A 26,050-nucleotide genomic window follows, 5' to 3' on the forward strand; every position below is an offset into this window, starting at 1 on the left:
TAAGGTTTTTTTAAACAAATTAATTAATGAATCTGAACCATTGATTTTAAAATAAAAGGTCAAGATTAAAAGACTTTTATGTAATAGATTACTCTAAGAATTCTAGAAGTTTTGAATTTAAGTTTGTGATGGGATCAGCAAATAAGAAACCCTAATTTAACTTCCAAAACCCTAATTTGACTAAACAATATTAAAGACAAATAAAATTAAGAAAATAATATCTTTAATCCTAAAAATCTGAAAATTTCATAAAGATTCTCTTACATCAAGTATTCAAATATGTACACACCACCAAAGCATTTTTAGTGGACACAGCCTAAAGCATTTTACAGTTACGATGTCGATGACAGGAAGCCACAAACGTAATAAAGCCAACGTAGCTCAAAACGACCAGTGAAGACTATCTGGCACCATCAATCCTCAATTGGGTTTTGACTTCCAAGGATAGCCTTTGTATCAGAATCATCATCCCCTCCAATGGGTGTATGATCATCTTCCACCGTTAGGATTCTATCAGAAGGCAATTGCCAAGCAAGAGGTAACTGCAACTCGAATGAAGTATTTATTGTGCTGTCTTCACGTGGGTCTGCGTGCATTGCAGTTTCTTGAAGCTTCAGTGCATATTGCAAGTCATATAGCACTTCATGCATTTTAGGCCTGTCAGCACCACTTGTCTTCAAACACTTCTCAGCAGTCTCACCAAACTTTCGCAATGAACTGGGCTTGATTTTACCAACTAGCACTGGATCGATAATTTTCTCAAGTAGGCCTTTCCTTTGCCACAGCATGCCCCATTCAGCTAGGTTGATCTCATCCATTGGAAGCGAGTTGTTAATAGCTGGTCTGGCACAAATAATTTCAAGAAGTACAACTCCAAAAGAGTACACATCAGATTTTTCTGTCAACTGTAGGGTGGTAAGGTATTCAGGATCAAGATAACCAAAGCTACCCTTTACGCCCATTGTGAAATGTTCTGGATCGAGAATCCCTGACTTTGAAAGGCCAAAGTCAGCAACTTTAGCCACATAATTTTCATTAAGCAAGATGTTTGTAGTCTTCACATCACGGTGAATGATTCCTCCAGCTGGACCAGTGTGTAGGTAATGTAGACCCGTGGCAGCACCAATGCATATTTCAAGTCTTTGCTTCCAAGATAATTCAGACCGCGAGGGTGAACTCTCAGAATTGTCATTTGAATGATAGAGGTGCTCTCTTAGAGTCCCTTTTCCAGATATTCATAAACCAGTATCATCTCAGACCTTTCATCGCAGTACCCAATCAAAGAAACAAGATGTTGATGCCGGATTCGGGATAACACTATGATCTCCGTTTGGAATTCCTCAATACCCTGACCATGCCCTGCTTCACTTCGTTTCACAGCCACTCTTGTACCATTGTAAAGAGTTCCTTTGTAGACTTTCCCAAATCCACCCTCACCAATCAGAAGTTTTGCATTGAAGTTCTTAGTTGCAAACTGTATTTCAGCTAAAGATATTCTCCAACTGAGGTTCAGATTCGAAGGTAGGGATGAATTAGCACTTCCTTCAGTCAACCTGTTAAAACTTAGCCCTCCAAAAAGAAGCTTTGTCAAACTTTGGTCAGTTACTGATTTCCTGCATTTCAAACTCAATGCCACCACTACAATCACAATCATAAATGCTCCACTACCTACAGAACCAATGATCTTTATAACAGGGGAGAGTTTCTTGACTGGTTTACATTCATCCAATATGGAATCTGATGTTATCATGAACTCCATAATCTCCAGCCCATTCAAAAACGCATTACGAATGGGAGAGCCATTCTCCAAAGGGCTTATACTAAAATTGGCAAATCCTGAATCATCTGAATCAACCACATAATCGATGTAAAAGGGAACAGCGAAGTCTTCAGTTTTATTATAAGGATCTATCAACTGAACAAAGTTGCTATATATATAGAGATTGAACATTGTGTCATTTAGTGTTTTAAAAACTATGTCACAGAAATGGACCCGAACAAAGTGAGAAGTATTCTTACTGACAGGAAAACGCCAAGTTAAAGTTCGGAGACTGGCGTTGCAGCTATCGCAGTCTGTCTTCAATTGTTTGGCTGTCTGATAGACATCATCTGGGGCTGTATAATTTGTGGCCAGTGTAAGTTCNCAAGAGGTAACCTCGAAGCCCATCACGTGGAGGTGTGGGGAACGATGCTATGAGCAAAGCCTTGAATCAAATCTCTAGGTCACCCTTCACGCACAGGATTGAAGGAGCGAGACTTACTCGAAGTTTTAACCAGCCAACCTTCACCATTTATAATGGTAAAACGGATCCTGTGGAACATGTGAGTCACTTTAATCAGAGGATGGATGTCTATTCCAGAGATGAGGCTTTGATGTGCAAAGTTTTCCCCTCCAATCTTGGACCGGTTGCAATGAGATAGTTTGACAGCCTAGAAGCAGACTCCATCGACTCCTTCAGAGAGCTTACTCAAGCATTTCGTTCCCGTTTTGTCACATGTAGAAGAGTGGCCAGGCTCCTGTCTTCACTTTTATCCTTGAGCATGCAAGAAGGTGAGACCTTGAAAATGTATTCAGATAGGTACTAGGAAATGTTTAATGATATAGAGGGCAATTTTGATGGCATGGCCCTTAGCATGTTTAAGCTCAGCCTCCCCATTGACCATGTTTGAGGAAGTCCTTAACTGGCAAACTAGTACTAACATGCGTCAGCTCATGGACTGCATCGAAAAATATAAAGAAGTTGAAGAGATCAACAGCAAGGAAAGGAAGGATAAGGTTATCCCCCAAGAGATGAGGGATTTCAAGTCGGACTGTTACAATAACAACAACCACGGAGAGATTTCGCTGGGCAATCAGGATAACAAACCTTCAAGTAGTTAACACTGTATTCAAAGAGCCAGATGTACCAGGTTTGGAAAAAGTTAAGAATGAACCATTCTTCAAGTGGCGAACAAGATGGTAGGGAACCTTGAAAGCGCAACCATAATCTCTATTGCCAATACCACCAAGATCATGGGCATACCACAGAAGATTGCAGGAGTCTGTGGATCATTTGGACCAACTGGTCCGCGAAGCTAAATTGAGACACCTCTTGCATCACTCCAGTGGCCGAGGAGGCCAGATGAAGCCAAATGAACTCTGAACGCCAGAGGAATGATTCTTTAAAGCTTCCATTGGGAACTATCAACGTCATCTTCGCCGCACCAGGGAGAACAGGATCCTAGCCGTCCAAGTTATGTCGGTAGCCCGATTATCGGCAGGGGACTTGGCCAAGATCCGAAGAAATCTAGACTAGATATTCAACCTGTTTTAGGCTTCTTGGACGAAGACAAGATTAGGACCATCCAACTCCATGATGACGCTTTAGTAGTCACCCTCAGAATTGGAGGATATACTGTAAAGAGGGTAATGGTGGACTAGGGTAACTGGTAGAGGTAATGTACCCTGACCTCTAAAAGGGCTGAACCTAAAACCTGATGACTTAACACCATACAGTTCTCCCCTGGTTAGCTTCGAGGGAAGAATCGTCACCCCAAAGGGCCAAATACAGTTACCCGTACAGACTGGCTCGGAGTAGTGGATGTGGATTTCATTATTGTAGATGTATATTCCTTTTATACGGCAATTGTAACCAGACCTTGACTTCATACGCTAGGGGCTGTTTCCTCTACTTGTATCAAAAAGTTAAATATCCATCCAAAGTGCAAGTTTGTGAAATCCGGGAGATTAATCCTCGGCCAGACAATGCTTGATGGCTGCCATCCAGCATAAGCCCGAAATGGAGTCCTCGGCCAGGGCCGAGGAGATTTATAACAGTTAAAAAGTCGGGTATCGCCCGGTGAAGATCTAGATGAAGGCGTTAGATGTGAAGATTTAATAAAAGTTCTAATTTGAGACAATTCCGAAAGGTTCTTTCAAGTCGGATCTCAGATGCCTCTACCAGAGAGAGAGGAGCTAGTACATTTCTTTAAAAGAAACCTTGATGTATTTGCCTGGAACGCTTACAAGCCCCAGGGGTGATCCAGAATTCATTTGCCACCATCTGAAAGTCAACCATTGATTACCCCTAAGAAGCAACCTCCTCAGCGCCCATCTAAGGAGCATGCTGATGCAGTAAGAGAAGAAGTAACAAAGCTCAAACAAGCTGAAGCTATTAAAGAGGTTTTTATCCTGAGTGACTAGCAAACACTATGGTGGTGAAGAAGAAGAATGAAAAATGTGAGGTGTGTAAACTTCACTGACTTGAATAAGCTTGTCCTAAGGATCCATTCCCTATGCCAAAATTGATCAATTAGTAGATGCCACTGTCGGCCATCCTCGGATGAGTTTCCTGGACGCCTTCCAAGGTTACCATCAAATACCGTTAGCCCTAGGCGATCAAGAGAAGACTGCATTTGTCACTCCTATTGGTAACAACCATTACAGGTGATGCCCTTTGGTTTGAAAAATACAGGATCTACTTACCAAAAGATGATGACGAGGATGTTTAAGCCGCAGTTGGGCAAAAGTATCAAAATCTATATAGACGACATGGTGGTGAAAAGCAAGATCGTTTCGGAGCATGTAAAAGATCTTGAAAACATTTTTGAAATTCTAAGAAGCACAAGTTATGTCTAAACGCCTCCAAATGCTCATTTGGTGTGGGGTCAAGCAAGTTCTTGGGGTACATGGTGACTCACAAGGGAATTGAAGTTAACCCCAATCAGATAAAGGCTATCCACAATCTACAGGCTCTTCGGAATCCCAAAAATGTCCAGAAGTGTACCGGAATGACTGCTGCCTAAATCGATTCATCTTCCTATCAGCAAATAGGTGTAAACCTTTCTTCTCGTTGATCAACAAGTGGAAGGGTTTGAGTGGACTAAAGAATGTGCTATGGCTTTTCAGCAACTTAAGGACTATCTCGCTCGGCCACCCATCATGTCCAGTCCTGAACCAGACGAAGTCCTATTTGCTTACATTGTTGTGGCTACTTGTGCTGTGAGCTTGGTGTTAATACGGGCAAATCGCGTGTGCAAAGGTCTGTCTACTATGTAAGTAAGTCGTTGCATAAGGTCGAGATTCGTTACTTGCCACTGGAGAAGGCTATCCTGGCAGTGTGCTTGGAACGTGAAAACTCCCTCATTATTTCCAAGCTCATACGGTCTTGTTCTCACCCAGCTCTCGCTCAAGGCTATACTCCGAAGTGTTGATTACACTGGAGGATTGATAAATGGAGCACGATCTTGGGGGCTTTTGATATCAAGTACATGCCTCGCACATTTGTCAAAGGTCAGGTCCTTGCAGATTTGGTGAGCGAGTTCACGGAGCCCAAGGTAGAAGAAATAACGCCAACCTCGGACATTGATGAAAAATCGATTGGCATGATTCTCAACAAAGCCCCTCACATTGGGAAGTGTATGTGGATGAAGCAGTGAACCAGAAGGGTTCTAGAGTGGGGCTAGTGCTAGTTTGACTATAAGGCGTGCTGTTCTTCGCAGAATCGTTGTTGGGCATTAAGTAACTATCATCTGCTACCCATTTCCTCCAGTAAGTTCATCGTATCAATTTGAGAACCTCCAAAGTTATCCTATGGATTGTTGCAGAGCCCGAGAGAGCAAACCTTTGTAGTTACCAGCATTTCCAGCAGAAGTAACGCGAGTGATTATAGTGATGCGGGTCTCGTTGGCGAGAAAGACTTCTATGGCGTTTACGAAGGCCAAAGATGAGTTTTGAGAAGGTATGAATTGATTCTGAAGTCTCCTTGTGGATGTGAGCAAGAATTCCTTAATCACGGAGAATCACTACTGTTTCGGATGCTGAAATTGGTTAAAAGTGAAAACCCAGAGGCCGAAACATTGAACAATGCATCATATAGATTGCACGACCTGACGAGTAAGCAAAGAAATGGAGCCGTACGATGTATGTACCATTCTGGTCTATTTCAAATCTATACGAACATGGCTGTCTGTAAACTCTTGCTGTTTGATAGAGTTTTGGAATCCATGTTGATGTGTTGCTGACAGTTCGCTTTTCCAGTTGAGAAAGAAGCCGAATTTCTGTCGGCAACAAAGACGTGGTCGTTGTGAGCTTTGCGTCTAGCTTGCTCCACAGTTGATGAAGTACTTATTGGATCAGTGTAAGCTAATGAGAAAAGCAAAATGAAGAGAACTGGAGAGGTAAGAGAAAGCAAAGTTGGAAAAGAGTCTTATGGGAGTGAACCATTTCCATGGATTTTTTGTGAGAGCAGCTAGTTCTTCTGTGGCAATTATGAGGGTTGCTGAGGATGTAATAAACTTGGTAAACAAAGACTTTTGACTTAAAAGTCTTTTGTTTCTTGTTGTGTGTGTGGTAAACAAGACTTAAAAGTAAATACATTCTACACTTTTGACTTAAAAGTATATACATTCTACCTAATTGGAATAGTGATTCAATCATTCAATATTGATACGGATTCAACAAAATGCATGTCGCCAATCTAGGAAATACACGACTTTTTATGAAAAGTTCTATTTATTGTCTCTAATAAAGAAATTACACCGACCTAAACTTTTAATTCGATAGCATCTGACTAACTAGTTTTTTTGTATGATATATAATATTTTTTGTTTCTAATTTTTGATTTGTTCCTCACTAATTAAAATGACAAATCTTAAACACCCTTAACTCAACTAACTTAAACTATAATTTAATATTAACTAAGTATGAATAATACTAATGATCTAAGCTAAATATACTATATATAGCTGAACTGAATCATCATTAGAATCTTCATTGTAAACTATAAAGAAATTATTAAAACATGAAAAGATAAATAAATGTTAACGTATCTATGATTCTATCTTAACTTACAAATTAAAAAATAAATAACCTACTTAAATCCTAACAAATTTGAAATAAACTAATAAAAATTCTTAGTTTACATTGTACTCTCAATTTAAGATTTATATTGTCTCTAAACAAATGTGTATTGTACATTTTTACAAATTTTACAATATTGTACACATTTGTTTAGTCTACAATGTAAATCTTACATTGACAGTACAATAAAACCTATAATTTTCCTAAACTAATAAATAAAAGTATTTTAAGTAGTAATAATTAAAGTTCACTTAATGGAAATAATTAGTATTTCATTGTATTAAGAAAAAAATATATCAAATGAAGTTATAGTTTATTTTTAATATTCTTTTGTAATACAAACATAGACAAATTTGTAATAAGAAATCTTCGTAGAGTATAAGATTCATCTCTTACTTAAAATAGATCTTTTATGACCCTCCAAGGAACTTGGTAATTCCGAGGAAGCAAACCTTAAAGAAGTGACAAGCTGGTTAAATAAGGATATTATTTTGATTACCTTCCTGAGGAACATGAGGAAGATGTTGCAAAGCTTAATGTGATGATCATCTCCGAATTAATGAGCACTCCTACTTAATGTTAGCCACATTAAATGCTAAATAACTAGTCTAAACAGTGAGAACACCCCAAAAATCTGTCTTCGATTAAGAAATAACAGAAGGAAAGGCTGATAAGACAAGTGTCCCCAAATCCAGCTAAGAAAGATACAACTCAAGATAGAAGGGGGGGGGTGAGAGTATAAAAGGAGGAGGCAATGAGAAGAGGGATCTAGAAAAATTTACAAAGAAGAACAAGAGAGAGAAAATAGAGAGAGCAAAAGCTTGTATTTTCCTTTTAAGTCTTCATTTGTACCTTGGGGAACCATTTTTCTTCAATCAAAATGCCTATTCCTACTTTCTTTGTCTTTGATCATCTGTCTAGTTCTCTCATTGTGGAATTAAACCCCTACTTAATTATAAATTAGTTATGTTAATCAAGAACTTAAGTTTGGTTCTTCTGAGTTTGTGTTTTAACCCCCACAATATACATATATATATATATATATTTGAAACGATATCTTAATTAGTGTCATCACAATCAATAAAAGTAACTTGACTTTATTGGGTTGAGGTGATTTTAGGAATAATAGAAATGAAGGAAGGAAAATAATCGGTAAATGGACATTTTTACTTTTTTTTTAAAAAAATTTTATAAGTAGATATCAATTGACACCAGGGTGGGAGGGTTTTTTTTTTATCCAAGTCTACAAATTTTTAGCACTAAAATGGAGAGAATATATGTAGGGAAGGAAAATTTACCTTTTTACCCCTAATCACTTTTTTTTTCTTTTCTTTTTCATCATTTTGTCAAATATTAGGTGAAAAATATTTTCACCTTACTACTATTTATGATATTCCATTTACTTTTTTATTGGTCTGAATATATCGTTGGAATCTTATAAGTTAGATTTCAAAAAAATAAACAAAACGAAACATACTGCACATATATTACAACAAGTCCATAATGAATTTGAAGCATATTTCTTGAAATTTATATGTTGAAATACATTGTTATAAGATTTCTGTTGTTGTTATTAACTTCAAAGTTCAAAAAAAAAAATTAGAAATAATGAAATCAAAAAAAAAAAATACTTATATGATAAATTAATAATAGAAATTAATAAAAATTAGGATTAACGTAAAAGGTTTGGCTTCAAACATGTTTGAAGGCTTGAAGCTTTGGGATCCAACCAACAATTGAAAGATAACATGTGTCCAATAATTTGTGCAATGTACGTAACTTAATGGGTTAGTTGGGTTAAGTGTGTCATGTGTATTGTATATAAAAAGAACTAATGTCATCTTCTTATTGTTTTCGAGCCAAACTTTATTTATAATTTATTTCCTTTCATGCTTCTTTTTAGCTAAACAAATGAAATTTATAGTTATTTCTTATTATTCAATACATAATTAAAAACTAAAAAAATTCTAGTACCTATACCACAAACATATTAACAACTTTTACTACAACTCTCCACATGTCAAACTATAAATGATGGAGAAAGTGGTGGGTATGAAAGTAAAAGTTGGCCAATCTTATTCTACAACGTAAAAGAATTGTGGTAACAATGTAAATTAAGAATTGTGATAAGAGTTGTAAATTTATTTATCATTCTGAAAAAACTCATTAAAAAATGAATTAAGATCTGGTGCATTATGTGCAATTACTACCCCTTTCTTTAAACCAAAAAAAAAAAAAATTACTACCCCCTTTCTCTCTCACAAAAAGCTTTTATTACTCTCACTTTTTTACTTTTTCTCACTTTTTTTTATTCAAGGGTTGAAATTGAAAAATATTTTTTTTCAATTTTCAATCTTAGCAGTAGACTTTGACATCTTTTTTTTCGTCTTTTTCGGGAAATAGGAACTAAAATACGTACGATCCAAAAGCAAAGCTTCTAAAACAACAAAAGGAGGCTGAGAAAATACAATAAAAGGTTCTGCTCGAGAACAACCATATTTAGCAAGAGAATCTACAGCTCCGTTAGCCTCTCTGAAGTAATGCTCGATTTTCACCTAATGGAAAGATTGAAGAATGGCCCTGCAGCCACAAGCGATATTATATCCCTGCATTCACATTGACAATGAGCTTTTCAATCCTAAGAAATTTTGCCATAAATAAGCCATTTCTAAGAGCCAAAGTTCTGCCAAAAGATGAAAGAAGTCCCAATTGCACGAGAAAAGCCCCGAACCCAATTGCCATTGGAATTAAGAATGTACCCACCACCTCCGGCATAGGCGGAGTTGAGAGACCAAAGCATCCATATTCAACTTACTCCAACCTGAGAGAGGTGTTTCCCAGCAAATGTAGGAGGTATAACAGAACCGAATGGGAGATTTGCCCTTGTGGTAGTCCTCCTCAGACTGTTTGAACAAATGCCTGAACCAAAGTTCCCATCACCAAAACTCATCATCAGGTCCTGGGTGCGTGAATTTCTAAGTAAACGTTTTGTTGCTTATTTAGTTTCAAAACTAAATAATCTGAATCCATTAACTCGATCATACAATAATCTGAACCATGATTGCATAAAAGACAACTATAAACTCAGCCTTACTAACTTATAAATCTAAATTTTGTCATGCTCTTTGTTTCTGACTTGATGCTATGTTATCATGCTTTGTTCAATTTAAATTATTAACAATGCTAAAGTGAACATAGTATGTGATTGCTTAATGCAAGAAATTTGAGGACTGTGTCATAAACCAATTTCTGCTATTTGCATTGTTAGTAGAATCTACACTTATCTGTCCTAGTCTGCGAGACCATTATAGGAGCAGTTGGTGATTGGTTCTTTGGTAGAAGGGTAATGTTAAGTTCTTGGTAGTTCAGAGATTAGAGAAGGAAGGAATGAGGATTAAGGATGAAAATCACAGTTGCTTCAAGGGTAACCAACCTCCTAAGCAAAGAAAGAAGAAGATAGGCACAAACTTGGGTTAATTCTCTGGATAACCTCTAATTGATCATCTTAGTAGCTTATATACAATGCAATCTCTGCTTAACCAATTCCCACCAAAAAGCTAACTAACTAACTAACTCTATTTCAGCTTAACTGACTAGCTGCATTACTGAACTAACTAACTGTATTACTGTGCTAACAATACTAGCATACAATACAACACATGGTAGCTTCAGTGCATAGAGCTGATACAGCTAGTATCCTAACAAGTAACCAAGAATTCCAATAGGCTATTCCTCTTACAGACCTAAAGATATGTTATTTCATATTATTTCACAATCTAAACCATTTTATCTAGTTAGTTTCAAAACTAATCTATTAGGCTAGATTTATGATGAAAAAGATTCTCTCCCCATATGATAAAAAATTCATAAAGGTTCCATATTTTCTCTCCCCATTCGTACATATTCTGTTTTGTTAGATTTCTTTCTCAATTCTTCTTTTTTATGTTGTCTTTTAGCTCCAAAAGTATGTACTAACTATGTATTTAGTATGTTATTTGAAGTATTTACATAATATGTTATGTAGAGCTAAATGAGATTTTTACCTTTTCTTTTTATGGGTCTCAATTTTTGAGATGAGAAGAATAGAACTGGGTACTAGAAAAATCATTGTCTTGTATTTGAGAAGAAGATTCATTTGACATAATTCTCCCCACTCCAATATATGTAGAATTGCTGAATTTAGCTATGTTGACAATGTCAACTATGGTATCATATTTGCTAATATCATATTATTTCCTGAGGATATGTTTGGTATGTTGTAATAACTTCTGTAATGGAATAATTATTCATGTGTAATAGCAATTCGGTCATTTGGTTGCATCTTTATTTCATGGATTGGTTATTACATTGGAATAACTATTTTTTAAATTGAAGAATAGCTATTCCTCTTTAAAATTGATGTAATAGTTATTCCTTAGTACATATAATAGGTTTTTTTTTTTTTTTTTTTATAAGTTAGTGCATATAATAGGTTTTAAAATTAATATATTTCCAAAAATATAAAGTTTCCTTATACATCATCTTTTACAAGTTTTCTCTATGTAATAACCAAACTTATAGCTAGTAATAGTTATTCCATTACAATGTCTTCTATTCTAAGTAATAAAGATTACTATTCCTAATGTAATCTACATTCAATGTACCAAACATACCTAAAGGTTTTTTAAAGTATATCAGTCTCCTAAAAAAATTTGTTGCCGTTTATTTTCTTGGTCATAGCTTCCCAATTGTAACCTCGTGTAAGGATCCCTTAGATTAGGATTGTGTGCCTCTATCTCAGATTAGGATTGATTTCCTCTGGCTTTTCTTTAATGGTAAAGTGGACTACTCCTTCCATTACAACTACATCTTGCAAGCTTTCCCAAGAACATTTGTTTGCTAAATGAGCTTCAATGTGTTTCAGGGGAAAATTATCTGCAGAAAAAATTTTCAACAAAAACTTATTTTTCTCGGTATGTTAATTAGTTTTTCTTTTGAAGGTGTATGTTAATTACTTATTTTCCTGTGCGCAAATTGGTCTACTATTATTGCTGCAATTGGCTGCATATAATTTCATTCATGTGACATGCTTATTTAGTTTAAAATGGTTTTGCCTTTTCTTTTGTTATTTGGAAATTTTATATTTGGTTTGGTAATGAAGGTGTTTCCTTGGGCGATGATAATACATACTTACCACCATGTTGCTGTGATTAACAAAAGCCCCACAATGACCAACCATTTTTAATCTTGCTGTCTGCAACATCACAGAGTTAATTTTTCATAAAGGCCATTATAATGGATGATTAGCAGGTGTCACCTTATTAACTGCATATAAGAAATGGGAAAAACCCGCAATTTCTGGGATTTTTTTCTTTGCAGATGCTGCTGAGCATTTGGAGCAGGGAGCTACAGATAAATAGGTTGAACGTGACCCAGATGCTCCAGGTGGGTACCTAATTGTTCTTTCCATATTCCTGAAAGGATTTAAGCTCTAGACACCTGAAGGTTTTGACAGTATGATTTGTTCCCAATCTAATTTCTAGGCCAAAAGGATTATAATCCTGTTGGAACATTTTGCCAACCTTTTTGCAAATTCTATTTGTTGATAAAAAGATACTCACTTCTATGAACCTCAAGCTCCAGTTTTTTCCAATTGATGATGGCACTTGGAGAGGCTTGGAAATGGTGAGATTAAAAAAGAAAAAAATATATATATTCTTATGAGTGTAGTATAATCCTTGCCTATAGCTCACTCTTATTACCTGGAAGAAGATATTATCAGTATTGGAACATCTAAATCGCAAATGGGGAAATTCAAGTGTAGCATCTGGAGAGCTAATGTCTTTCCCTTATGGACAAAGACATATGTTGTTATCAAAGCAAGATTGATATTGTTGTTTTAAATTTAAAGGAAACCATGTGCCTTAAGACAAATTTTCTCAAAAATCAGGAAGTGAGCTACTAATTTTTCAGATGGTATCCTTTTTTTCTTTTTTAAACTTTAAGTTGATGCTTAGTTTTTAATCTTTTGAGGGTTTTTTTTGGGGAGGGTATATTATTTCTTAGAATTTCAGGTTAGATATTTTTCAACATTGTTCTGTTTTAGTATTAGATTCTTCAATGTAAGCACCTTACAAAGTTTCTTATCTATGGTCCTTTCTCAAACAAAACAGAAATTGCAAAAAGATTAATTAAATGCATGGTGAGGTAAATGATCTGCAACATACACTGGAATGGACAGTGGAGGCTTATTTACAATTTTTGTTATGTGCATAATTAGTCGTTTTTGGTTCTGTGTGTAGTTTCAAATTTGGAGTTTTTTGTCAATTGATTATTTCTTGATTCGGTTGTTATATAATTCTCTCTCTTGAGGATACCAATTCTGCAATTTCAGATCTACGTTGCCAAGAAGGCGTACTATTCCATCTATATTCCACCATGGCACCCTAAGACTAAGCTGCCCATTTGCCTCTTTGTTCGAGTACTTATTTTCCTTGTCGCATATATGTCAATCATTATCTAATCAGGTAGAAGAGAGCATGATATCAGGCATTACTTGCATGTAGTAGTCTAACTTAAAGCCCAATTGATAAATATTACATAGTTTAGCTTTTATTTAGAACTTGGTACGTCTACTTTCATGAGGAATACCATTTTGAATAGTTTATTATTATTATTTTTGGTTAAGTTTGTTCTGATAGAAATTGTCACTATCTTTTGTGTAACTGTCAAAGCTTAGTTACAAAAATACACTAATTAACATGAATTTTTTGAAGCTCATGAAGATACCTTTCTTGAATTTCTAACAATTTCATGTATTCAAAATGATTCTATCAGATCTCATGAAGGCTTAATTGCTGAACTTTGAAACAATTAAAAAATATTTAGATTAGATTGGCACTTTGAAAAAATAATAAAGAGGAGTAATGCTTTATCAATTGTTGATGAAAATAGTGAAGATCAAAAACCTATTGAATCAAAGTAGTTTGAGATAAGTATAATTAAGTTATACATTTATGTAAAGTTATTTTTCCATGCATCACATGAGTTTGAACTACTTTTATAAATACTTGGGCACTACATACTTTATCACAGGCCTAACCTTGTAGGCTTTTATACATTTTCAATAATTGGGTATAAAAGAAGTTTCTTATATGGAAAACAAAAAATGCCTTTTAAGTTTACTAATTTTATTAGAAAATGATAATGAATATCATTTATACCATATCATGGACGGCTCTAGGCATGGTCTAGGGGGTCCAAATGAACCCCCTAAACTGGGCCAAAAAAAAATTATATATATATATATATATATAATTTTTTTTTTCTTTTTGTTTGATCATCTAAAAATAAAATTTCGAACTTCTGTACCTAGTTTTTTTTTTAAACTTAGCCAAAACAAATTTATTAATTATTTCTTAATTAAGAAATTGTTGTTTTTGAACTCCTAAAATAAATTTCTTAATTAAATTTTTTGTTGTTTTTAAAAATTGCACATCCATTTATAAGAATTATGTTTTAAACTGTACAGTCTCCTTGGCATCGTTTTTTTTTTCTTTTTTTTTCTAAAAGAAAAGGCCGCCTTAGTGCTGCACGCTCATCTTAGGCTCAAAAGAAAACAAACAAACTCGAGAACATTTACAAACAATTTATTTAATTAAAATTGAAAAAAATTTATTAAAAATATTATAAATAAAATTAAAAACTAGATGAAATAGTATAATAAAATTTATAAATAATAACAAAATAAATTAAATAGTAGTAAAAAAAATTTAATAACAAAGAAAGCTGGCTTTTCAGTCCATACGCAACCTTCGTGACTTATCACGGGCAATATTTAACTAATAAAAACTAAAGTCACGTGTCNCCATTTATAAGAATTAGTGTTTAAACTGTAAGTCTCCTTGGCATCGTTTTTTTTTTTTTTTTAAAAGAAAAGGCGCCTAGTGCTCACGCTCATCTTAGGCTCAAAAGAAAACAACAAAAATCAAGAAATTTAAAACAATTATTTAATTAAAATTAAAAAAATTATTAAAAATATTAAAAATAAAATTAAAAATTAGATAAAATAGTAATAAAATAAAATAGTATAAAAATAATAATAAAATAAAAATAAATTAAATAGTAAAAAAAAAATTTAATACAAAAAAAAAAAAGCTGGCTTTTCAGTCCATACGCAACCTTCGTGCTTATCACGGGCAATATTTGACTAATAAAAACTAAAGTCACGTGTCTCTCTTTCTCATCCATTTGTTACAAGGTAAAAGAAAGAGGAAGGAAAGATCTTGGGGAAAACAAGAAAAGAAAAAGATAGGGAAAGGAAGATAAAACTCTTGTTGGTTGAAGAGAAGTGGAATCCATGTTGATGTGCTGCTGACTTGTCCGCTTTTCCCAGTTGAGAAAGAAGGGGAAGTGCTATGCTCCACCGTTGTTGAAATACTTATCAAAAACAGTGTAAGCTGAGTGTAGCAGAAGTAAAAAGAGCTGGAGAGGTAAAAGAAGGCAAAGTTAGAATTGAATTTTCATGAATTGGAGCGAGATGAGATCGCTTCTATCTGGGCCATCAATATCATTGATACTACTTTTATTCTACATCACTCATAACAAGTTATGTGTGAAAAATATCTCTCTATACTTATTGATCTTACTGATCAAAGAAAGTGGGTGGAACACTATTTTTTACTTGGATCCTCGAACTTTAATTTCTCTAAAATAGAGAGAAGGATGAGAAAAATATGGACGGAAGGCAAATTTATAATTTTACCCCAAATCTTAACGCTTTTTTTTTTTTTTTTTTTCCTTTTGGATTTCATTTTGTCATCAAATATTAAATGAAAAATAAATTTCCGATCAAAAAATAAATAAATAAAAATACACAATTTCAATTTATTGTTTTTATGAATATATTGTTTACAAACAGTTTAATGCCTAGGCCACTTAGGACTTGGCCTAAGCCCCCAATAAAAAAAAAGGCTTATATTTTAATTCCTAGATAAATTTTAATTTTGAATTTGTACTAAAACATATTAATTTGAATATTAAAAACTTAGAAAATTAATATAAATATTAATTGAATCTCAAATATCTTGATACATTTGTTATTATTGTAAAAAAGTGTGTATATATATATATATAAATTAATAAATTTAAATATAATAAAGCGTATGGCTTCAAATAAAATAAAATAGAAAAAACAAATACATATGACCAACCTTTGACCCAAAAAATTTGGGACTAAAAGTTGTTGATGTAATAATAGTAAATTTAGGTGAAAAACTCATAAATTAATGGACAAAATCATCAAAAAGAATTAGAGGATAATGAAATAATACAAGAGAAAGTTAACAATGAAAATAATTGTAATGATATTCAAATAATAAAGATACTTAATTATATAAAAATCTGGGGTACAACACTAAAGCATTTTTACAGGCACAGCCTAAAGCATTTTACAGTAGGAAGCCACATAAACTTAATAAAACTAATGTTCCTCGAACCAGTGAAGACTATCTGGCACCATCAATCCTTAATTGGGTTTTGACTTTCAGTAGACTTTGTATCAGAATCATCATCCCCTCCATTGGGTGTATGATCATCTTCCTCCATTTGGATTCTGTCAGAAGGCAAATGCCAAGCAAGAGGAAACTGCAACTCCAGTATTGCGTTTGTTGTGCTTTCTTCATGTGGGTCTGTGTGCATTGCAGTTTCATGAAGCATCAATGCATATTGCAAGTCATATAGCACTTCCTGCATCTTAGGCCTGTCAGCACTATTTGTCTTCAAACACTTCTCAGCTGTTTCACCAAACTTTCGCAATGAATTAGGCTTAATTTTACCAACTAGTACCGGATCAATAATTTTCTCAAGTTGACCTTTCCTTTGCCACAGCATCCCCCATTCAGCTAGGCACATCTCCTCCATTGGAAGCAACTTGTTAATAGCTGGTCTAGCACAAAGAATTTCAATTAGTACAACTCCAAAAGAGTACACATCAGATTTTTCTGTCAATTGTAGGGTGGTGAGGTATTCTGGATCAAGATAACCAAAGCTACCCTTTACGCCCATGGTGAAATGTTCTGGATCAGGAAGCCCTGACTTTGAAAGGCCGAAGTCAGCAACTTTAGCCACATAATTTTCATCAAGCAAAATGTTTGTGGTCTTCACATCACGGTGAATGATTCCTCCAGCTGGACCAGTGTGTAGGTAACGTAGGCCTTTGGCAGCACCAATACAAATTTCAAGTCTTTGCTTCCAAGATAATTCAGATCTTGAAGATGAACCCTCAGAATTGGCATTTGAATCATAGAGATGATCTCTTAGAGTCCCCTTTTCCATATATTCATAAACCAGTATCATCTCAGACCTTTCATCGCAGTACCCAATCAAAGAAACAAGATGGCGATGCCTGATTTGGGATAACACTATGATCTCCGTTTGGAATTCCTCAATACCCTGCCCATGTCCTGCTTCACTTCGCTTCACAGCCACTTTCATACCATTCCTAAGAGTTCCTTTATACACTTTTCCAAATCCACCCTCACCAATCAAAAATTTTGCACTGAAGTTCTTAGTTGCATACTGTAATTCAGCTAAAGATATCCTCCAACTAAGGTTCAGATTCGAAGGTTGGGATGAATTAGCACTTCCTTCAGTCAACCTGATAAAAGCTATTCCTCTATAAAGAAGCCCTCCCAAACTTGGATCAGGCACTGTCTTCTTGCATTTCAAACGCAACACCACCACTATTATCAAAATGACAAATGCCCCACTACTTACAGAACCAATAATCTTTATAACAGGGGAGTGTTTCTTGATTTTGACTGGTTCACATTCCACCGGTATGGGACCTGATTTGCTCATGAACTCCATAATCTCCAGCCCATTCAAAAACGCATTACGAATGCCATAGTCATTCTTTGAAGGGCTTATACTAAAATTGGCAAATCCTGAATCATCTGAATCAACCACATAATCGATGAAAAAGGGAACAGCTAAGTATCCAGTTATATTATACGGATCAATCAACTGATCAGAGTTGCTATATATATAGAGATTGAATATCAGCAAATTAATAGTATTTGATACTATGTCACACAAATGGACCCGAACAAAGTGTCTAGTATTCTTACTGAGGGGAAAACGCCAAGTTAAATTTAAGAGCCTGGCGTTGACGCCACTGACTTCCTTCAACTGTTTGGCTGTCTGGTAAACACCATCTGGGGCAGTATAACTTGTGGCCAGTGTAGAGTTGTAATTAAGATTTTGACTATGATGCGTGCTGTTCTTTGCAGAATCGCGGTTGAGTATTAAGTAACTATCATCTAGTACCCAATTCCTCCCCAAGTCATCGGATTCATTTTGGGAACCTCCAAAGTTGATCCTGTGGATTGTATGCAGAACCTGAGACTGCCAGAGCAAACCTTTGTAGTTACCAACATTTCCAGCAGAAGTAACGCGAGTAACATTATCAGTGATGCGGGTCTCGTTGGCAAGAAAGACTTCGATGGCGTTTACGAAAGCCAAAGATGAGTCTTGAGAAGGTATGAAATGGATTTTAAACTCTCCTTGTGGGATGGTGTGGAAGAATTCCTTGATCACCGGAGAACCACTGCTGTTTCGTATGCTGAAATTGGTTAAAAGTGAAAACCCAGAAGCCGAAACATTGAACAGTGCATCATATAGATTAGCAACATGTGACAAGTAAGCAAAAAAATGGAGGCGTACTATGTGAGTACCATTCTGCTCGATTTCAAAGCTATAAGAACATGGCTGTCTGTAAACTCTTGCTGTTCGATAGAGTTCTGGAATCCATGTTGATTTGTTGCTGACTTCTTCGCTTTTCCCAGTTGAGAAAGAAGGGGAATTGCTGTCGGCAACAAAGATCCGGCCGTGGTCGTCGCTGGCATTGGAGCTTGCTCCACAGTTGATGAAGTACTTGTCAGGAACAGTGTAAGCTAGTGAAAGAAGCAGCAGTGAAGAGAAGTGGAGAGGTAAGAGAAGGCAGAGTTGGAAAAGTGTCTTATGGGAGTGAACCATCTCCATGGATTTTTTGTGAGAGCAGCTACTTCTTCGGTGATTATGGAGCTTAAGGATGGGAAGAGCTCGTGATAATAATCGATAGATTCTAATTATCTACATCAAAATTTTAAAAATCATACAAAGGACTTTTGACTTTAAAGTATAAGCTTTCTACCGCACGGGGTGCGGGTTGATGGTAAAAATTCGTGATAATAATCAATAGCATCTGATTATCTATATCAAATTTTTAAAAATCATACAAAGAACTTGACTTTGACTTTAAAGTAGAGTGTGGCTTGATAGTAAGAGTTCTTATCCTGCATCTAGAGAAGAGCATTTCGAGCAATAGTTTTAGTAAGGCCTGTGTGATACACGTAGTATTACTTATTACCATCACGTGACGTGGGGTCGATGAGCCCACACTGAAGACCCTCTTTTTTATTAAGGGAAAAAAAAAATATATATATATATATAAGCTTTCTAACTTTTTTTCTTTTTTTCTTTTTTCTTTTTTTTTTTTTGGGGTAAAACGACATTGCCTTTTACCAATTTGAAGTAGTTAAATTTGTTGCAAAGTTATAAAAAGAGTGCCTCACTAAAATGTTATACAAAGTGTGTAACATTTGTTATAAATTATTTACAAATTAATATGACAATAAATATGATTAGTAAATTTTAATAACATATTAAACGAATGTCATAATAATTTATTGCAATGAATATACTTCTATTTGTTAGACGTCTGTAGTAATTAGTAAAGTTCATCACTAATATTAATTTTATTTATTTGAATCCACAAATTTTTATCTCTGAAATGGAGAAAAATATGGAGAGAAGAAAATTTTATTAATTTACCCACATATTATTTTTTTTTTATTTTTTATAATTCATCTGATAAACAAATATGAAATAATATATATATACACACACATTCAAGTCATTATTTATGAATTTACTATTGTTTAAAAAAAATGTTAATTGCACTTTCCCCCTTAATTATTGGGTTCACTTCAATCCTTTCCACCAAATTTTAAAATCGAGCTATGTCTTCTCTTAAGTATTGAAAATTAGCAAATTGCCTCCTGTGGTAGCTAGCATATATATAATAAAACCCAATGAGAGAATTTGCAGAAAGTATTAAACATGATTAAATTAGAAAGAAGATCAAAAGTAATTATTATAGCAAATTTTGATAACAGATCAGCATCCAACACGTTCTCAGCATCTCGTCAGATCTTAGCTCGAGGCCACTTCAGCTCATGTCAAGTCCTCAGTCCATAAGGCATGAGCAATAAATATTGTACTAGCTGTTAAGTTAATATGAGAGTTGGTGAAGCTGTTAAGTTTGATAGTACTATTCAGTTACCAAGATTTGTAACATAAGAACTTGAATGAGAAGAACGCATCTTCCCTCATCAGAAATCTTAACAGAACAAGGCTCTCTCCTCTTACTTTCCAATAAACTAGATGACACAAACTACATTCTCTAGAAAAAACCAGATCTCAACAATTCTGCATGCCTATTCATTACTTGGCTTTTTAGATAGGACAATCCAGTTTCCTGAACAAAATGATTAGAGATAGTGGAGTGATGGTAATAGATGATGAGAATCCTCTATATCATTGAATTTCAACAAGGCCAATTATATCACAGTATAAATTGCGAGTTTAGAGAATGTGTTAATAAATTGCAAGTGACATGTTACGCATCTGCACAAGGAGCTGATCTTGCAGAATTTACACCTAATAATTTTCCATGGAAGAGTTGACTTAAAGACAGGTAGATAGTAAGGAAAAGTGAGATGGAGTAGGGTTTGATCTACAGACATGGAACATTACAAAAATTTTATTACCATTGGGTTATCACTTGAAACCCTATTTTAGTCAAAAATTGAAAAAATAAAATCAAATTTTGGTTTGCCTAGAATCTTGTAACTCAACTTATATCTCTTGATATTTTCAATAGAAATGTACAGGGTTCAAATGCACTACTCTCCCATTGTATCTATCAAGATTGCAATTCTAGCCTAAGAACAACATTATACTGCCTTTTTTTTTTTTTATGAACAAAAAGAGTAGGAGGGGTTGACTGTGTGTGTATGACAAAAACTATTATTATTATTTTTAATAGTCTAATTTAATGATTTGTGGTTTAAGCTTTCTTTATGTTTTTCCCCCCTTTATCTGATATTAGTATTTTAGTAAATTATACAATTTTAGTGTTTTGATATGATATTATTTGAAATTGAATAACGATTGAGGTTTTTTTTTTTTAATAAAGGGATAAAAAATTGAAAATTTATGATATTAAATTCAATATCAATTCTTTGATGAGTTGGATATTGATGTGAAGTTGCACCAAATTGTAGCCTTTTAGTTGTCGAAAATCCTTGTTGAATGAAAATGTAATATTCAAGCCTATAAGATATGGAAAGTATGATATCAAAATGTATTGAGCAATTTTTTGGCCTATTGGACCAAATTTAGATGTAGGTATAAAATAAATTGTTAAAATAATTAATGAGTTTGCAGTACAAATGATAAACTAGAAAAAAAAAATTGATTAATTTTTAATGTTTGTTTTAATTAGTACATATATTTGTTTCTCCATATTGGAGTTGCATTATGCAGTTTTATTTTGAGTTTTGAAAGTTCTCTTTAAATATTTTCGTCGTGTTATGCTCTTCCATTTAGCTTTTTTCAATGTTATTGTATTATATATTGTTTGTGTTTGTTTTACTTAGTTTCCAATGCAGTTTAAGAGTTATCATAGTTTTCATAATCCACTTACTAAACATATATAGATGTGAAACTATAATTTTGTAGCAAGTTTTGAAGGTATTTTGTGGTAGCAGTAGCACAAAAAATTACTTCCTTATATATATGATTCAAAAAATTAAAATGTCATTTCATATAGAGATTTCATATTAAAATGTTAACTAATATCCATTCGTTAGCATTTTTTTTTTACTACAAATAATATATGATCATTTTATTCAAATGTCAAAACACACATATGCCTGTGATACTAGAAGACCCCACAACAAGGTCAAGTGATAGACTCTTATGGTTTGTTATTAAACACAACTCATAACAAGACGTGATCTTTTAGAGGCGAAAAATTGTTGGATAATACTCAAAATAACACTAATGATCATGTTCGAATTGCACACCATTTATGATCATATCATAAAAGCTCAACAAAACATGCATTTCATCTAAATATATTTACTCGTCTTCTATGTAACAATTAGAAATGCAGAAGCGACACATAATCGTAAAATATAATGTAGAATATGATTGTGAACTAATTTTTTATGATTTTACTTTTAGTTGGTTATCATTGTGGTTTTCTTGGCTTCTGTGTTAAATGTTAATGTGTCATTTATTTGGGCACAAAAATTAGAAAATTAGATAAGATACATGACACAAAATTGAAGTCAAATTTATAATCTAATTAATTTTTTTTTTTTTTGAGTTTTGGTTAGGACAAGTGGCACAAAATTGATAATCCAATTGAAATCTAATTGGATTTTCTCTCTGCTTCACCTATTATTATATAATTGATTAGAAATGCAGAAGCGACACATAATCGTAAAATATAATGTAGAATATGATTGTGAACTAATTTTTTATGATTTTACTTTTAGTTGGTTTTCTATAACCTTATAACCGTATGCAGGTTATTTATTTATTTTTTATTTAATTTGCTTATAGAATTCATCATACTACATGCTCAATGGTTAATGTATTCGCACTTGGGCAACTTACTTTATATGATGGACAAAAATGTTTTTTTTTTTTTGAAACCGGAACAAACTTTCATTTATTTAATTGTGAAAAGTCATAACACAGTGCTTCTAACACAGGTGGAGGATGATTGTCCTCCATCCAATACATGTCTTCGTGTATATATTTGGCATATCTCGCTAGCCCATGCGCCACAGTATTTGCTGCTCTCCTCACGTAGCTGAACGAAATTCTTCGAAAATTCCGTGCAAGCCATTTGATGTCTTGGATTATATGGCCCAGCCATGAACGGTCCAACTCTGATGCAGCGAGTGCTTTCATCACACAGAGATTGTCCCCCTCCACCACCAAGTCTGTGAATCCTGCCTCACGCGCAAACTCCATCGCTCTTCTGCAAGCTAAAACTTCTGCCACCGCACTATCAGCCACCAGTGGGCCTCTTGCTGACATTGCGGCCATGACCTCGCCGTTATCATTCCGAATCACCGCTCCAATGCCTGAGCAACTCAACTCGGAGAAGACTGCTGCGTCAAAGTTTAGCTTGAAAGGAAAAACCGAAGGAGGGCGCCAAACTGATTCACCTGGACAACTAACATGAATCCGTAGCTGACCTTGCGCTTGACGAAATTCGTCCAAAAATTCTTTTGCCCATTTGTTTGGCCACTTCGGGTCCTTCAGCTTACCACCAAAAACCACCGTGTTCCTTTGGTTCCAGATAATCCAACGTTGAATGACGAATAACTCGAATTCATTTGTGGATACTTTACCCAGCAACTCTTGAAATAGATGGAGCACATCCTGCTGGATGGACAAAAAATGTTTTAAAATCTCGATCTTGATGAAATTTGGTAGTGGCTAATAATATTTGTATTACTTTATTTTAATTTTAATAAGATATAGATAAACATAACCAATCAAATGAAACTCTCTAAGGTTTTCAAACAATAATGTCAGCATCTGCACACCAATTAATTGACGAAAGATGGACATTTATGTAACGGAGATTCCAACCATAACCAAATAATAATAATAATAATAATAATAATAATAATTAAAGAAACAATAACTAACCACTCAATGTTTTACATTGCCTAGTAGTAAATAGTAAGTAGACACAAAAACTTACTAATATCTTTTATATTATTTCAACATGTGACAATAATAAGCTTTAAAATCATACTACTAATTCACATGACAACTTATTTGCATATAAGACAATGAAATAATAGTCCCTCAAAAAAAAAGAAAAAAGGAAAAGACAATTAGATAATAGATATGAGAGGCAAATTTATGAAATGATTTACATATTTAAACATGGCCAATCAAATGAAACTCTCTAAGATTATCAAACGATAATGTCAGCATCCGCATGCTAATTAATAGATGAAGATGGATATATATGTGATGGAGATTTCAATCATCAGGGACGGACCTACATAGAGGCAGGGAGGGGGGGGGCATTGCCCGCTTCCCCACCCCCCCCCCCCNACCTAGAGAAGAGCATTTCGAGCGATAATTTTAGTAAAGCCTGTGTGGTACACGTAGTATTACTCATTACCATCACGTGACATGGGGTCGATGAGCCCATACTGAAGACCCTCTTTTTTATTAAGGAAAAAAAAAAATATATATATATATATATATAAGCTTTCTAACTTTTTTTTCTTTTTTTCTTTTTTCTTTTTTTTTTTTTGGGGGTAAAACGACATTGCCTTTTACCTATTTGAAGTAGTTAAATTTGTTGCAAAGTTATAAAAAGAGTGCCACACTAAAATGTTATACAAAGTGTGTAACATTTGTTATAAATTATTTACAAATTAATATGACAATAAATATGATTAGTAAATTTTAATAACATATTAAACGAATGTCATAATAATTTATTGCAATGAATATACTTCTATTTGTTAGACGTCTGTAGTAATTAGTAAAGTTCATCACTAATATTAATTTTATTTATTTGAATCCACAAATTTTTATCTCTGAAATGGAGAAAAATATGGAGAGAAGAAAATTTTATTAATTTACCCACATATTATTTTTTTTTTATTTTTTATAATTCATCTGATAAACAAATATGAAATAATATATATATACACACACATTCAAGTCATTATTTATGAATTTACTATTGTTTAAAAAAAATGTTAATTGCACTTTCCCCCTTAATTATTGGGTTCACTTCAATCCTTTCCACCAAATTTTAAAATCGAGCTATGTCTTCTCTTAAGTATTGAAAATTAGCAAATTGCCTCCTGTGGTAGCTAGCATATATATAATAAAACCCAATGAGAGAATTTGCAGAAAGTATTAAACATGATTAAATTAGAAAGAAGATCAAAAGTAATTATTATAGCAAATTTTGATAACAGATCAGCATCCAACACGTTCTCAGCATCTCGTCAGATCTTAGCTCGAGGCCACTTCAGCTCATGTCAAGTCCTCAGTCCATAAGGCATGAGCAATAAATATTGTACTAGCTGTTAAGTTAATATGAGAGTTGGTGAAGCTGTTAAGTTTGATAGTACTATTCAGTTACCAAGATTTGTAACATAAGAACTTGAATGAGAAGAACGCATCTTCCCTCATCAGAAATCTTAACAGAACAAGGCTCTCTCCTCTTACTTTCCAATAAACTAGATGACACAAACTACATTCTCTAGAAAAAACCAGATCTCAACAATTCTGCATGCCTATTCATTACTTGGCTTTTTAGATAGGACAATCCAGTTTCCTGAACAAAATGATTAGAGATAGTGGAGGGATGGTAATAGATGATGAGAATCCTCTATATCATTGAATTTCAACAAGGCCAATTATATCACAGTATAAATTGCGAGTATAGAGAATGTGTTAATAAATTGCAAGTGACATGTTACGCATCTGCACAAGGAGCTGATCTTGCAGAATTTACACCTAATAATTTTCCATGGAAGAGTTGACTTAAAGACAGGTAGATAGTAAGGAAAAGTGAGATGGAGTAGGGTTTGATCTACAGACATGGAACATTACAAAAATTTTATTACAATTGGGTTATCACTTGAAATCCTATTTTAGTCAAAAATTGAAAAAACAAAATCAAATTTTGGTTTGCCTAGAATCTTGTAACTCAACTTATATCTCTTGATATTTTCAATAGAAATGTACAGGGTTCAAATGCACCACTCTCCCATTGTATCTATCAAGATTGCAATTCTAGCCTAAGAACAACATTATACTGCCTTTTTTTTTTTTTTATGAACAAAAAAGAGTAGGAGGGGTTGACTAGAATAGCTTCATTACCTAGGTGCTACCATAGTAACATCATACCCGTTAGATCCAAAATTGCAAGTAAGGAAACCAACAAGCTATTATTGTTATTCTAGCCTATTAGAGTACTAGTGGGTATTAAACCGAGGCATAGGATTTTTTTCAAGTGTCTTCCTTTATGAGATTCAAACTTGACACAGCATAATATCGTCT

At 34.1% G+C, this 26,050-nt stretch overlaps 3 protein-coding genes and 1 long non-coding RNA gene across 4 annotated transcripts; 1 reads left to right on the top strand and 3 right to left on the bottom strand.

Annotated features, from left to right (window-relative positions):
- Positions 1-227: 227 nt before the first annotated feature.
- Positions 228-6,285, bottom strand: LOC112032233 (probable receptor-like protein kinase At5g24010). Its single transcript, XM_065773280.1, is given in 8 exon segments — positions 228-1,225; positions 1,228-2,127; positions 5,440-5,580; positions 5,583-5,774; positions 5,777-5,867; positions 5,870-6,011; positions 6,013-6,133; positions 6,136-6,285. Coding segments are annotated over 8 exon segments (2,475 nt in total). The 5' UTR covers positions 6,212-6,285; the 3' UTR covers positions 228-413.
- A 5,333-nt stretch (positions 6,286-11,618) lies between these two features.
- Positions 11,619-13,460, top strand: LOC136067428 (uncharacterized). Its single transcript, XR_010628915.1, has 3 exons — positions 11,619-11,793; positions 12,200-12,265; positions 13,215-13,460. It is a non-coding gene; the product is annotated as an uncharacterized LOC136067428 (long non-coding RNA).
- Positions 13,461-16,183: 2,723 nt separating this feature from the next.
- Positions 16,184-19,102, bottom strand: LOC112032232 (probable receptor-like protein kinase At2g23200). The gene is made up of 2 exons (XM_024065000.2): positions 17,950-19,102; positions 16,184-17,775 (listed from the first exon to the last, which is right to left on the bottom strand). The coding sequence occupies exons 1-2, from the start codon at positions 18,860-18,862 to the stop codon at positions 16,340-16,342; spliced, it is 2,349 nt and encodes a 782-aa protein (XP_023920768.2). The 5' UTR covers positions 18,863-19,102; the 3' UTR covers positions 16,184-16,339.
- Positions 19,103-22,660: 3,558 nt separating this feature from the next.
- LOC112032247 (uncharacterized) lies at positions 22,661-23,578 on the bottom strand. The gene is made up of 2 exons (XM_024065011.1): positions 23,495-23,578; positions 22,661-23,386 (listed from the first exon to the last, which is right to left on the bottom strand). Exons 1-2 carry the CDS (start codon positions 23,576-23,578, stop codon positions 22,661-22,663), a joined length of 810 nt encoding a protein of 269 aa, XP_023920779.1.
- Between the last annotated feature and the right edge of the window lie 2,472 nt (positions 23,579-26,050).

This window comes from Quercus suber, unplaced genomic scaffold (assembly GCF_002906115.3).
Source record: "Quercus suber isolate HL8 unplaced genomic scaffold, Cork oak 2.0 scaffold_72, whole genome shotgun sequence".
Classification (NCBI taxonomy): Eukaryota; Viridiplantae; Streptophyta; class Magnoliopsida; order Fagales; family Fagaceae; genus Quercus; species Quercus suber.